A 14,868-nucleotide genomic window follows, 5' to 3' on the forward strand; every position below is an offset into this window, starting at 1 on the left:
ATTTATTTTGTGTTTATATTTGATACAAAACTGAAAAATTCCTTTCCCTAATTCCTAAACCCAATTTTCTTAATCCAAGGTGATAAAAAGGTTAAGAATAAAATCCAATGGACGAGATGTCAAAATTTAATGCAAAAGAAATTGCTACTTGGCCTGCAAACTGAATAAAATATTATCAAGCAGCATAATGAAAATCTTGTAATCAACTACTCCTAATTAACAGATTAAAGACAAACTGGGTGATTTGGAAATATGGCTGATACATAATTAGAGACACAAGAAAACGTTAGTTACTTGAACTACGATTAATCCTACCATACATTGTCAACACTAGAGTACAAACTTAATCACAAAGAATTGCTACCTATCATAACACATCCAATAAACAATGCAAATTCATAAAGTCTACGGTTGTAAATAAATACATATAAAATTCAAGAGATCATTCCAACATGTTGTTCAGATTAGTACTCTATGATCACTGAGTTACTTGCCACTGCAGTTATAAATTAGTAGTATTTAATGGAGCACCAACCGGACTTCAAAAATCAATAACGAACTCCCTGCACAATGAAATGTCAAAACTCAAGCTTCCTGCATAACCCTTTGTTGATGTTCACAAGTTTACGTCCAAACTTCAATGGGGCAGGAGGGCAGCTATCAGCAGCTCCCCTGATAAGGAGTTCAGGGGTCTTATATCCATCGAGTACTGTATGCTTCCCTAAAACCTCATCGAGAGACGTCCCTTGCTGAATTGATGCAACTTGTGTTGAAAGAATTACTTCCAGTAAATCATCATACAAAATTTCCAATAACTTCTCTTCCTCTAAGATAGTCTCCACATCACTTTCACAATTTCCCTCTATAGCAACCTTCAGAAGAGCACCAAAGTTCAGGCTCCGGGCAGCACTACTCCTTGGTTCTGAAAAGTATTTACTACTACGTGGAGCCAGCATGAGGTCATCAACACCAGGCGCAAAAGGGTCGAAAAATCCGTCCTTTGGGGTGCAGGGGCTACCTGCATCTGGAGAACCAGTGCCATAACACTTTTGATGAGAATCAACACCAGATGACTCCTGAGGCAAAGTAAGAACAGTCTTTGGCGACACAAATTCTGGAGACAAATTTAAACCCTCATTTCTTAAATCAGGAGAAACAGGAATCATTGACGGTAGAGAATGCTTTACAACATCCACGGATTCTAGCTTATCACAATTCTCATCCACTTTCACTAAATGAGCTTCCCCATTATCCAATTGAACCACATTTGCTTCACTTCCCATTGTTTCCGAAAAAACAAAAATAGCAACCAAATTCTGTCAATAAAAAACAAGTACCACATTATAAGCAGACACAATTCTCCAACTCAATTAAACAACCACCCACCAAAATCTTGAATTGGCAGACATTGACTTATAAAATTCGTATCACAAAAAAAAAACCCAATTCATCAAATTTCACACCCAATTACCAACAAAACACACCCAAATTATCGCAAAAAGTTCTAGATATATAGATATATATACACACGCAGGCCTTATCCTTACCCGTAAAGACAATAATTATAGCCTATAAAAGAGTAAAAACCATGAAAACAGATGAAAGACATACAAACAAAACCAGGAAAAAACACCAATTTTAAATACAAATGCCAATCAACAATCTTAAATACAATACCATTAAAAAAAAGAATCTTCATAAACCTCAAAGAAAAAACAAGGACATACATATTGAATTATTGAAATACAAAACCCTAGTAAAAGCAGAATCTATATGAACCTTAGAGCGAAAAACAAGAACATGGTAAATGAAATCTTGAAATAAAGATGAAAACTTGACATGAAAATGAAGAAGAAAGGTACCTTTTGAGCAAATTCAAAGAAGATCTGGAGAGTAAATATGGAGGGGGCGGGGGGAATATAGAGAAGGGTCGTAAATCTTATAGTAGTGGCCCTAGGTAAATGTGTAAAGAAAGTGAGTAACTCTGGTTATCAGTTTCACGCGTGTTTGTGTTGTGGAAGTGTACTTTGCAACTCAACTTGTGTTAAGGAAAATCGGAATCCCAGGTTAAAATGTTCCCCCCATTTTTTTCTCTTTTTTCTCTTTTCAAATTCATGTTTCCCTTATTTTATTTAGTAGCTTTTTGTTTTTTTAGTAATATATTTTTTAAGTTACTATTGTTTTTGGTACAGTTTCAACAATTCTATAAAATTCTATTAAAAAACTGAGTCAAATAAATGTAAATTAGTTGGTTATATGCAGTATTCGTATCGATTTCTCTTCAGATTTTTCGAACCGAAACCATTTTCAGTTATGATTAAACATAATTTATATCAAATCATATTACATTTATCTATAGTGTAATTTTGATTTACAAAATTTAAATCGGTTTCATTTCGGGATCTTGTTCATTTCGATTTGGGTTAAGTTTTTATTAAAATCAAATGATTTTTTTATTAAGATCATATTAATTTCAGTTTAAATCTTTCAAATTCGACAATAATTTTATTTGGATAAAAAGATATAGTTTCAATTAATTTTGACTAATTATAGAACTAAAATGAAAATCATTAGTTAAGTTTTTTAATCAAAATTTTGAAACTAACCGGAAAAATTAAGTAGAAATGGAGAGTGAATGACTAGCTGAAGGTGCAAACTTCCGTAAAATTCGAATTTATCTTCGATCAGGCCATGGATTTAAGATTGTAAGTAGATACGGGAGAAGATGATTGAAGGTAAAAGTCTACTAGATGATTTTTTTTCGTACAAGAAATTGTTGGATAAGGAGACTTGGAATAAATATAGGGTATAGACAAACAATTATAGAGGTTTTGAATCGAATTCATTGGAGGAGTTTGAAAAGCACAGGAGATTTGAATTGTAAAAATAAAGAAAGAATAGAGTTAAAGAAGATTTTTCAGGAAAAAGAGAAATTTTATATTAAATTACTTAATTAGGGGTTAGGGGTTGGGTCCGGTAGAAGATGGGGAAGGAGGATGAAAACAGGTAACTCGTAAGATATTAATTAAAAGGCGCCTAAAAGAAATTTGTATACCTTTTTTATGGTTAATTTACCATATGAAGCAACAACTGGTGACATGTGATCATACTTTAAGAAGTGTGGGAATATTTTAGACACTTTATTTTTTAGGAAAATGGATAGCACAAAAAGAAGAATTGGAGTTCATTAAGACGACGTCTGAATTAGAGGCATGAAAGATCATTGTGAATATAAAGAGTTAAAGGGGGTTTTGGAGATTGTATAAAAATGTCCATCAATGAGAGTATTGAAATGAGTAGTACTGATAATTTGGATAATAAGGATGTAGTTAAGGAGCCTGTTCAAAACAAAATTAGTGAGAATAGGCAAAGCGGGTAAAATTTGAAGAGATGAAGAAGAATTGAGAGGAATTAATAGAAGAAAATAGAATGTTTAAATATGTGGAAGCTGAAGTAGAGAAAGAAGTAATTAAAGAACTTCTTCAAAGCAAGATTAGGTAAACCTGAGTGGAAGAAATTGCAAAAAGTTTACAAGAGAAATTAAACATATTTGGATGTGATAAAATCAGAGTTATTGGGCAAACAGAAAGAAAATTTATCATAAGAATAGAGAATGACAAGGAGGTAGATAAAGAGATAGAGAAAAAGTTATTCACTTGGTTTAATAAGATTGGAAAGTTTGAAGAAAACGATATTGGTCTATCAATGATGGCCTTGACAGAGAATCTTTTGAGCAAAAAGTTACCGGAATTAAGAAACTATGGTTGGATCTAATAGTAAATAGATTGAAACTGAAGCATCAGTTTTAGATAAAGATATAGAGTCAAATACTGAAAGTTTGGTTAATATTTCTCATGAATCTTTATGTCATAATTTAGAGAAGATGAAAATGGAAGGAGCAATGGTAAGGCCAAGAAAGTTTGCTAGAGAAATCAGGAATTCTTTTGATTTTAAACTTGGAAAACTATTACCATTGAAAAGGGGGAAGGAAGGGGGGGGGGTATAAGAGAGGATACAAGATGGATCAATTTAGGAAAGAAATCAATGACGAGAAAGGGCTGAGAACTATTCGTGAGGGTGAAATGCTGAATGAATTAGTAGAGGCAAGAGAAATAGCCCAACGTGCAATTAAAATTAGATTCCAGTTTAAAGGGGGCAAAGAAGATGCAATCAATCACATTGCAAATCAGTCGAAGGAAGGTAAAGTTTAAGTGACTTTAGGCTATAATAATATTGTATAGTAGTAAGTATTACTCATGTTAGAGATCATTATTTTATCTTCAAACTGTAGGGGAATTAATAATTATTTAACGAGGAATATAGTTAAGGAGATGTTGGGGAAAGAAAAAATAATAATTTTTCTTTGTCAACAAGAAACCAAATGCTCTTTTTGGGATACAAGATATGAGAATATCATTTGGGATAGAGGCCAGTATAGTCGGGCCAGTATAGTCGGGTCACTCAAAACTCAGAAGGGCTGTTAGGAGGATTGGATTATTCTTGGGATACTTCTTTGTATACGTGTAAAGGGATTGCTCTGTGTAAAAACTGAATTTGGTTTCAAATGGATTGTTAAGTATATAGTTAATGTATATAGTGCTCTAGACTTAATGGATAAAAAATGATTGTTATGGGAGTTGAAAGAGATTGTTAAGTGTAGTTTAGGAGATCCAGTTTATATAGTGGGAGATTTCAACAGTGTAAACAGGCCTCATGAAAGAGGAAATTGTGAGTACTGTATGAGAGATGTGGAGGGTTTTGCCACTTTCATCAAGATTAATAATTAGCTTGATCTATAGTGTCAAAATGGCAATTTCACTTGGTTTGGGGTGGATGACAAATGCAGTAACCTAGATAGGTTCTTAATGAATGCTAAATGGTATAGCACATGGGTGATTGGGAGGCAAGGGCACTAAGCAGGAAACTATCTGATCACAAAGCTATTAAATTGAGTATAAGTAACAATAATTGGGAACCTAAACCTCTTAAGGTTTTCAACTTGTGGTTGGAAGATGAGTCATTAATTAAGTTAATAAAAGACAAGTTTCAACAGAATGCGGATTCAAAAATGAAAAATGTCCAAGATAAGATTAAAAGGATAAAGGGGATAATGAAATATTAAAGTGTTTGTACTATTTTGGAAACTTATATTAGAATACAAGTCCTTCAGAAGAAGATTGATATGTATGATCTGGTAAATATATGGGGAATATGTGCAAATATGTAGAGAGGAACTAAATAAATGTTATGGGAAAAAAATTTATAATCAAGAGCAAAAGGCAAGATTAAATTGGGTTCTCAAGGGGAACAAAAAGTCAAAATTCTTTAATCAATGTATTCAAAGGAGGAGATGTATAATTAGAAAAATTAGGGCGATAAACAGGGAAATTGGATCTCCAGAGGTGATCAAGGAGGCTTTCTTTGAGCATTTCTTGTTAGAAGAAATTGATGATATCAGTAATTAAGCTATTAGAGTTTAATGATCAACATTTGATATTAGTATTTGACAGTGATGACGTCATCAGCATTTACCATCGGTATTTATTGATCAGCTTTTGTCATCAGGATTTATTCATATTAGTATCTGTCGAGCTGAAAACCAGGAGATAGCAAAGAAGGAAATATTTGCAGAATATATGTCGATGTCGGACTTTATTTATTGTAGCAATCAATAAATGGATATTTAAGTTGTGTTAAATATCCCAGGTTAAGGAGAATCGGAATCCCAGGTTAAAATGTTCCCCCCATTTTTTTTCTCTTTTTTCTCTTTTCAAATTCATGTTTCCCTTATTTTATTTAGTAGCTTTTTGTTTTTTTAGTAATATATTTTTTAAGTTGCTATTGTTTTTGGTACAGTTTCAACCATTCTATAAAATTCTATTAAAAAACTGAGTCAAATAAATGTAAATTAGTTGGTTATATGAAGCATTCGTATCGATTTCTCTTCAGATTTTTCGAACCGAAACCATTTTCAGTTATGATTAAACATAATTTATATCAAATCATATTACATTTATCTATATTGTAATTTTGATTTACAAAATTTAAATCGGTTTCATTTCGGGATCTTGTTCATTTCGATTTAGGTTAAGTTTTTATTAAAATCAAATGATTTTTTATTAAGATCATATTAATTTCAGTTTAAATCTTTCAAATTCGACAATAATTTTATTTGGATAAAAATATATAGTTTCAATTAATTTTGACTAATTATAGAACTAAAATGAAAATCATTAGTTAAGTTTTTTAATCAAAATTTTGAAACTAACCGGAAAAATTAAGTAGAAATGGAGAGTGAATGACTAGCTGAAGGTGCAAACTTCCCAAGGATGAGTAAGTGGCTTTAGATCGAATGAAATATCGATCAGGGTTCTTCCCTTTGTCGATCAGGAATCTGATCGAACGAAGTGGCTTTTTACCCTTTAGATCGAATGAAATATCGATCAGGGTTCCTATCTTTTGTCGATCAGGGCTCTGATCGAACTAAGTGGCTTTTTACCCTTTAAATCGAATGAAATATCGATCAGGGTTCCTTTCTTTTGTCGATCAGGGCTCTGATCGAACCATTTCTTCAAAATTCTGGTCGATTTTTGACTCTTCAGTTTCCATTCCTGCTTCTAGAATACCCTTGCAACTTCCCTATGGTGGGCTTTCCTCAAATTGGGCCTGGCTGTATGTGCCTAAAAATGCCTCGTATTCCGAGCTTTTCGCCTATAAAAGAGAAGTGGGAAGCGAGAATCCTCACTTCACTTCCCATTTCTCAACTTTTCTCTCAAAAACTCTCTCAAATTTCTCTCAAGTTTCCTCTCCTAGAAAGGCGATTTCCAGCGACCTCAGCCACCATAGCTCCACCACCTTCAAGTTTTTCTGGGTTTCAAGCCTACATCCGAAGAATATCAATGGAGGATCGTGATCTAGCTCGTTTGGGGAAGATGAACACTTCCAAGAGAGGTATTGCCATTCAAATCCAATCTCCGTACACTTCTTTAATAGATATGATAAACACTAGAGGCGATGAATATCCTTCTTATCTGAATTAGATTCATACAACCATGGTAACAATTTCCACGAGTTTGAGGGTAGGATTGAGTCCATGAACACCACGTATAAACTTCCACCCAACCTTAGAATTACCCCAGCCGCCCTTAGGGATAGGACATGTAACTGGGAGGGGGACACTTTGTTTATTTATCGAGGAGCCCTGACCGCGGGTCTTAGGTTCCCATTTCACGAATTTATTCTTCATTTACTTGCAGACGTAAAAATCAACCCTTGTCAACTCCCTCCTAATGCATGGAGGAATATTATCTATTTTATGGTTCTTTGTCTTAGAAATAATTTTCTTCTTTCTGTAGCTATCTTTAGGAAAGTTTTTCCATTTTATAACAGTTCCATGGGTCAACCGGGCTGGGTTTTGATTCATCAACGACCCAAAATTCCCTATATTTTTGATAGCAACTTTATAGTCGAGAACAACCCTAAATGGAGGGATGAGTTTGTTAGGCTGACCTGGGCTGGGGGTGATTGGGCCACACTCTTCCGTAGGCCCTTTTGTAAAATGTCAGATGGGAGTTCTGGTAGCATCAGGTTAACCGATGTGGAGGAGGTGGCCTATCAAGCCCTCATTTCTGATGACGGAAAAACAGATACTTGGACTCTTTTAGAGGAGTTCTCGTTGAAGAAAGTTGGACTTTCTCATTTCAGTGATAAGGGTAACTCTACCTGCGCATCTATTTTACTCCTTTTATTGCAACTCTATTATTTCCAGAATTTTAATACTTTTCTTCTCTTTCTTTCAGTTTGTAAGGCCATTAACAATATCAACAGGCCTAAGGAGGGGGAATCTGGCCTCTAGAAGAGGGCCAAGATGAACAAAGACCCCAGGGGCAAGCCTGATGCTCCCACCTTCCTTAGGCCCCACGTCCCTGTTGTGGAGCTGGGGGATGATGTGGATCCTCCACTTGAGGCGCACTCCTTTAGGCCTAACTGGAGCTTTACGAGAAGTGATACGGTGGTTGGATCCACCAAGCATGCCAAGGATTGGTCGTACCATTCCATTACTCCCCACGACTTCACTGACATTGTCATGGGGAGTGACATCGAGTCTATTGAGCTTCTGGGTTCTCAGGCCCAAGTTGCGGTAACGTCCCTTTCTTTTCTCCTTAAGTTCCAACATTCTTGTTTTTCAATGAACTTGTGTTAACTCATGTTTTTTTGTGCAGAGTAACACCTACTTCCAGGCAACCCTCCATCAGGCTAGGTCTTGGAAGGGGAACTCTGATGAGTTTGAAAGGAAGATGAAGAAATGGAAGGAGAGAGCTGATGTACTGGAGAAGGAGCTAGCTACAAAGAAAGAGGAGCTGTCTAAGGCTCATTCTGAGCTAGTGAAACTTAGGAGTGATAAGGAGAAACTCATTGATGATTACATGGATTCTGATAAATTCAAGAATCTCATGGAAATCTATGATGAGGGTCTTTACAACTTTGAAGGCGGTCTCTGAGAAGCATCCTGGCCTAGTAGATCCCAAGGACTTTATAAGTCCTGAGCAGCCAGAGACTAAGGATAGCTTGGATGCTCTCTTCAACTCTCCCACGCCTGATGATCGTATTCTGAATAACACTTTATTGGAGTTCCCAAGAAGTGTGGGAATATTTTAAACACTTTATTTTTTAGGAAAATGGATAGCACAAAAAGAAGAATTGGAGTTCATTAAGACGACGTCTGAATTAGAGGCATGAAAGATCATTGTGAATATAAAGAGTTAAAGGGGGTTTTGGAGATTGTATAAAAATGTCCATCAATGAGTGTTATGGATAAAAAACTAGAGTATACTAATTGTTGTGTTTATTGCTAAGGTTCGAGAGCTCAAGGCCTTTAATGGCTGCTCTCGTATTTCGTAGTTTAACTCTGCCTTTACGAGATGCCTACGTATCTCTGTGAATTAGAGAATCAAGCCAAAAAATGTAGTTCTGATTGGTGGGGGTGAGACCCCTTATATAGATGTTGGGAGTCCTTAAATTGGACTTGGGTTATGAGACTTGGTGGACAAGTCTTGGAATTAGAATGGACTTTGGAGTCCTAGGAAGTAGGAAGCTGATTCCTTATCCCATGAGGTTCCTTGGAGGCCAATCTACAAGGATTTATATCCTCACTAGGACTCATCTTAATATCTATTTTTCTCCCTTATTAATTAATTATGAAATTAATTGATATTCAGGGTTTTGGGCCTTCTTTGTTCCATCAGGCCTGATCTGATCCATCAGGCCTGATCAATGTGTTAACCTTTTTGGTCTGAATGTCATACATCTTCTTATTGGGCCTTATAGTCCAATTCACGTGCAATTAATGCAATATTAATTATGTGTTCATGATTTATTAATTCCCTATCAATGAGAGTATTGAAAAGAGTAGTACTGATAATTTGAATAATAAGGATGGAGTCAAGGAGCCTGTGCAAAATAAAATTAGTGAGAAGAGGCAAAGCGGGTAAAATTTGAAGAGATGAAGAAGAATTGAGAGGAATTAACAGAAGAAAATAGAATGTTTAAATATGTGGAAGCTGAAGTAGAGAAAAAAGTAGTTAAAGAACTTCTTCAAAGCAAGATTATGTATACCTGGGCGTAAGATATTGCAAGAAGTTTACAAGAGAAATTAAACATGTTTGGATGTGATAGAATCAAAGTTATTGGGCAGACAGAAAGAAAATTTATCATAAGAATAGAGAATGACAAGGAGGTAGATAAAGAGATAGAGAAAAAGTTATTCACTTGGTTTAATAAGATCGGAAAGTTTGAAGAAAACGATATTGGTCTATCAATGATGGCCTTGACAGAGAATCTTTTGAGTAAAAAGTTACGAGAATTAAGAAACTGGGGTTGGATCTAATAGTACATATATTGAAACTAATAGTAATAGATTGAAACTGAAGCATTAGTTTTAGATAAAGATATAGAGTCAAATACTGAAAGTTTGGTTAATAGTTCTCATGAATCTTTATGTCATAATTTAGAGAAGATGAAAATGGAAGGAGCAATGGTAAGGCCAAGAAAGTTTGCTAGAGAAATCATGAATTCTTTTGATTTTAAACTTAGAAAAATATTACCATTGAAAAGGGGGCATGAGGGGGTATAAGAGAGGATACAAGATAGATCAATTTAGGAAAGAAATCAATGACGAGAAATGGTTGAGAACTATTCGTGAGGGTGAAGTGCTGAATGAATTAGCAAAGGCAAGGGAAATAGCCCAACGTGCAATGAATATCAGATTGTAGTTTAAATGGGGCAAAGAAGATACAATCAATCAGATTGCAAATCAGTTGAAGGAAGGTAAAGTTTAAGTGACTTTAGGCTATAATAATATTGTATAGTAGTAAGTATTACTCATTTTAGAGATCATTATTTTATCTTCAAACTGTAGGGGAATTAATAATTATTTAACGAGGAATATAGTTAAGGAGATGTTGGGGAAAGAAAAAAATAAATTTTCTTTGTCTACAAGAAACCAAATGCTCTTCTTGGGATACATGATAATATCATTTGGGATAGAGGCCAGTATAATCGGGTCACTCAAAACTCAGAAGGGCTGTTAGGAGAATTGGCTTATTCTTAGGATACTTCATTGTTTACTTGTAAAGGGATTGCTCTGTGTAAAAATTGAATTTGGTTTCAAATGGATTGTTAAGTATATAGTTAATGTATATAATTCTCTAGACTTAAAGGATAAAAGAAGATTGTTGTGGGAGTTGGAAGAGATTGTTAAGTGTAGTTTAGGAGAGCCGGTTTCTATAGTGGGAGATTTCAACAGTATAAACGGGCCTCATGAAAGAGGAAATTGTGAGTACTGTGGAGGGTTTTGTCACTTTCATCAAGATTAATAATTATCTTGATCTACAGTGTCAAAATGGCAATTTCACTTGGTTTGGGGTGGATGGAAAATGCAGCAACCTAGATAGGTTCTTAATGAATGCTAAATGGTATAGCACAGGGGTGATTGGGAGGCAAGGGCACTAAGCAGGAAACTATCTGATCACAAAACAATTGAATTGAGTATAAGTAACAATAATTGGGGACCTAAACCTCTTAAGGTTTTCAACTGGTGGTTGGAAGATGAGTCATTGGTTAAGTTAATAAAAGACAAGTTTCAGCAGAATGCCGATTCAAAAATGAAAAATGTCCAAGATAAGATTAAAAGGATCAAGGGGATAATGAAATATTAAAGTGTTTCTACTATTTTGGAAACTGACATTAGAATACAGATCCTTCAGAAGAAGATTGATATGTATGATCTGGTAAATAGATGGGGAATAGGTGCAAATATGCAGAGAGGAACTAAAGAAATGTTATGGGAAAAAAGTTTCTAATCACGAGCAAAAGGCAAGATTGAATTGGGTTCTCAAGGGGAACAAAAACTCAAAATTATTTAATCAATGTATTCAAAGGAGGAGATGTACAATTAAAAAAATTAGGGCGATAAACAGGGAAATTGGATCTCCAGAGGTGATCAATGAGGCTTTTTTTGAGCATTTTTTGTTAGAAAAAATTGATGATATCAGTAATTAAGCTATTAGAGTTTAATGATCAGCATTTGATATTAGTATTTGACAGTGATGATGTCATCAACATTTACCATCGGTATTTGCTGATCAGCTTTTATCATCAAGATTTATTCATATCAGTATCTGTCGAGCTGAAAACCAGGAGATATCAAAGAAGAAAATATTTGCAGAATATATGTCGGTGTAGGACTTTACTTATTGTAGCAATCAATAGATGGATATGTTATAGGATTCCTTATTGTATCGTAATATGATTCCTTATTGATTGTGTAACTGTGCAATATATTACAATATATAAATATATATTAAGTTTACATTTTATGTATTACGAATTGTTATATCATTCATATAACCTAGCAGCTCTCAAGGATAATTGTTCATCCTTTGAGAGAGCATTGTAAACAGTTTTTATACAACAATAATAAAAACGATTGATTCAACTGTGTCTATTATTTTGATTTGATTATTTAACTGTATTCACCCCCTTACAGTTCATTAAAGGCCTAACAATTGGTATCAAAGCTTGTTATTGATACACAAATAGTTTAAGATCCATTAAAAAATCACTGATGGCATATAAAGAAGGACAACAAGTTCCTCCACCAGCCTTAAATCCAATCAGCCACAACATGAGTAGATATGAGGTAATTATGGTGCCATTTCTGAAAATACATGAATATCCAATTTGGAAAGTGAAGATGGTCATGTGCCTGGAAGCAACAGATCCTGAATATCTGAATAGGATTTATGATGGTCCTCACATGCCAATGAAACTAGCAGTTGTTGTTGCTGGCCAAGAAGAAAAGATGGTTGATAAAGATAAGAAGGACTATTCTCCTGAGGATTTTTTCATCTATTATGAAAGATGCAAAAGTAAGACATATTTTGCATAGTAGTCTTGATAGTGTCATGTCCAATAGAGTCATTGGATACAAACCTACCAAATAAATTTAGGATACTTTGGAGGTCAAGTGTCAAGGTACCACTGAAATCAAAAGAATAGAAGAACAATACTAACTCAGAAGTATGAACACTTTGATTCAAAGTCTGATGAGTCCTTGACTGAAATCTATGATTGGTTTCAAAAGCTGATGAATGACTTGTCACTAGTTGACAAAGAATATGATCTTGAAGATTCTAACTTGAAGTTTCTTCTTGCACTCTCTAAAAAGTGGGACTTGAAAGTCACATCAATAAGGGACAATTATGATCTTGATGATACATCTCTAGATGAGATCTATGGCATGCTGAAGACTCATGAATTAGAGATGGATAAAAGAAACAAGAGGAAAGGACCAAAAGCAAGACATGTTACACTTAAGGTTGATGGGAAACCAATGGAGAAAGGTAGGAGAAAAAGCCACTCCAATGGCAATGTTATGATTGCAAAGTCTGATACTGAGTCATCAAACTCTAATGATGACTCAAACTCTGAAAGTGAATCATACATTGAAGGTGATTACGGTAACAATGAAGATATTGAGCAAATGGCTACTCTTTTGGTTAAAAGCTTCAAAAGGATGGTCTACAAGGACTTCAAAAAAGGAAAAAAGTTTTCCAGAATGGGATCTAGTTCCTCAAAAACTGATAAGAGGAATTACAAAAGAAACTCCGATGAGAAGGAGTCAAAGCCGGGGAAATATGACAAATCAAAGGAAAAGTGCTACAACTATGATGAAGTAGGACACTTTGCAGCTGACCGTAGGAAGCCAAGGGATGAGAAGAAACAAGCCTTGATCACCAAGAATAAGATCTGGGATGATACATAAGAATCAGATGATGGTGTTAGCTATGCTCTTATGACAAATGCTGATATTGAGGCTGACATTGCTGAGTTAAAGGTACCTCAAACCAATCTTACTTTTGATACTGATGATATTTTTGAACTAAGGTTATTTCATAAATCTCTGCATGTTAGTTATAGGGATCAAATACTTGAAAATTCTAGGATTAAAATTGAGAATTTTGATCCTAAGAAAATGAATGATCACCTAGAATATGAGTTGATTTTCATGCTAGAAACTTAAATGGAAAGAGATGATGCTTTTTATATTAAAAAAACTTGTTAGAAAAGCATGCTTACCTAGAAAAAGAACTAGCTAAAGAAAGGGAAGTAATTAAGCTTTGGACTAGTTCAGGAAAAATAACTCAGGGTTTAATAGAAAATGGTTGTTGGGGATCAGGATTAGGATATGCAGATAAAACTAATTCTGATAAGTGTAATGAAAAGGAAACTGAGAAAGTTAAACCAGTAAATACTGATAAGAAGGTAAAACTGAATACGCTTAGTTAAGACCTATTAAGTTTACCTTAAGTGCTGATGTGGTTAATTCAGTTAATGAAAAAGGGTCAACATCAGCATCTAAGTCAAATTTAAAAACTTATAAGTATGAACAACTTCATACCAAGTCACTAAATATTGGTTTAATGACTCAGAAGCAGCTTAGGCAAAAGCAGAAGGAAGTCGAAATGAAAAATAACCTAGAAAGAATAGAAATGGAAAAGAAGGGTTAATAAGGAGAATAAATATAAACCCATTCCTAATGCACCTAGAAAGGCTTGTTTTAACTGTGGTAGTGCTAATCATCTTGTTGTTGCTTGTAGGAAGAATAAATGGATACATACTATTTCTCCTAAGTCAGAGTTTAAGAATAGAACAGTTAAATATAAACCACATAATCCATGTTTTCAATGTGGTAGTGTTTGACATTCAATTTACACATATAAAGAGTATCACAGTTTGTACTATGATTATTATAAACTGAAACCCTCTTTAAATAAATCAAAAGTTGTTTGTACATATGTAAACCCTGATGTTAAGAATGTTGGCATAAACTCTAATTCACAGGCTGTTGCAAATGTTAAGAAACTTAAAAGTTCCAAAGGATCCAAGCAAGTTTGGGTCCTTAAAAATACTAATTAATTGTTAAATCTGATTGTAGGGTAACATGAAAAATTCTTTAGTCTTGAACAATAAATGTTCAGGACATATGACTGGAAATAAATCACTGCTATCAGAGTTTAAGGAGGAGGCTGGCCCAAATGTTTTTATGGAGATGGCAACTTAGTAAAGACTTTGGGATATGGCAAGATCAAGCTTGGAAATGTCATCATTAAAAATGTAGCTCTAGTTGCAGGATTCAAGCATAATCTGATCAGTGTGAGTCAAATCTGTGACAGAGGTTATCATGTGACTTTTTATGAAGAACATTGTGAAATTTTTAGTAAATCAGATGGCCAAGTTGTAATGACTGGTTACATACATGGTAACTTATATGAAGCCATAGTCTCCACAAATAATGATAATTCATAA

At 34.4% G+C, this 14,868-nt stretch overlaps 1 protein-coding gene across 1 annotated transcript; it reads right to left on the reverse strand.

Annotated features, from left to right (window-relative positions):
* Window positions 1–240: 240 nt before the first annotated feature.
* LOC141713185 (cyclin-dependent protein kinase inhibitor SMR11) lies at window positions 241–2,027 on the reverse strand. Its single transcript, XM_074516477.1, has 2 exons — window positions 1,863–2,027; window positions 241–1,316 (listed from the first exon to the last, which is right to left on the reverse strand). Exon 2 carries the CDS (start codon window positions 1,281–1,283, stop codon window positions 579–581), a length of 705 nt encoding a protein of 234 aa, XP_074372578.1. The 5' UTR covers window positions 1,284–1,316; window positions 1,863–2,027; the 3' UTR covers window positions 241–578.
* Window positions 2,028–14,868: the final 12,841 nt, after the last annotated feature.

This window comes from Apium graveolens, chromosome 3 (genome assembly GCF_009905375.1).
Source record: "Apium graveolens cultivar Ventura chromosome 3, ASM990537v1, whole genome shotgun sequence".
NCBI classification, from domain to species: domain Eukaryota; kingdom Viridiplantae; phylum Streptophyta; class Magnoliopsida; order Apiales; family Apiaceae; genus Apium; species Apium graveolens.

What these genes read in the sequence shown, in the direction of transcription:
- LOC141713185 (XM_074516477.1), bottom strand. Translation starts at nt 1,283, where the DNA reads ATGGGAAGTGAAGCAAATGTGGTTCAATTGGATAATGGGGAAGCTCAT.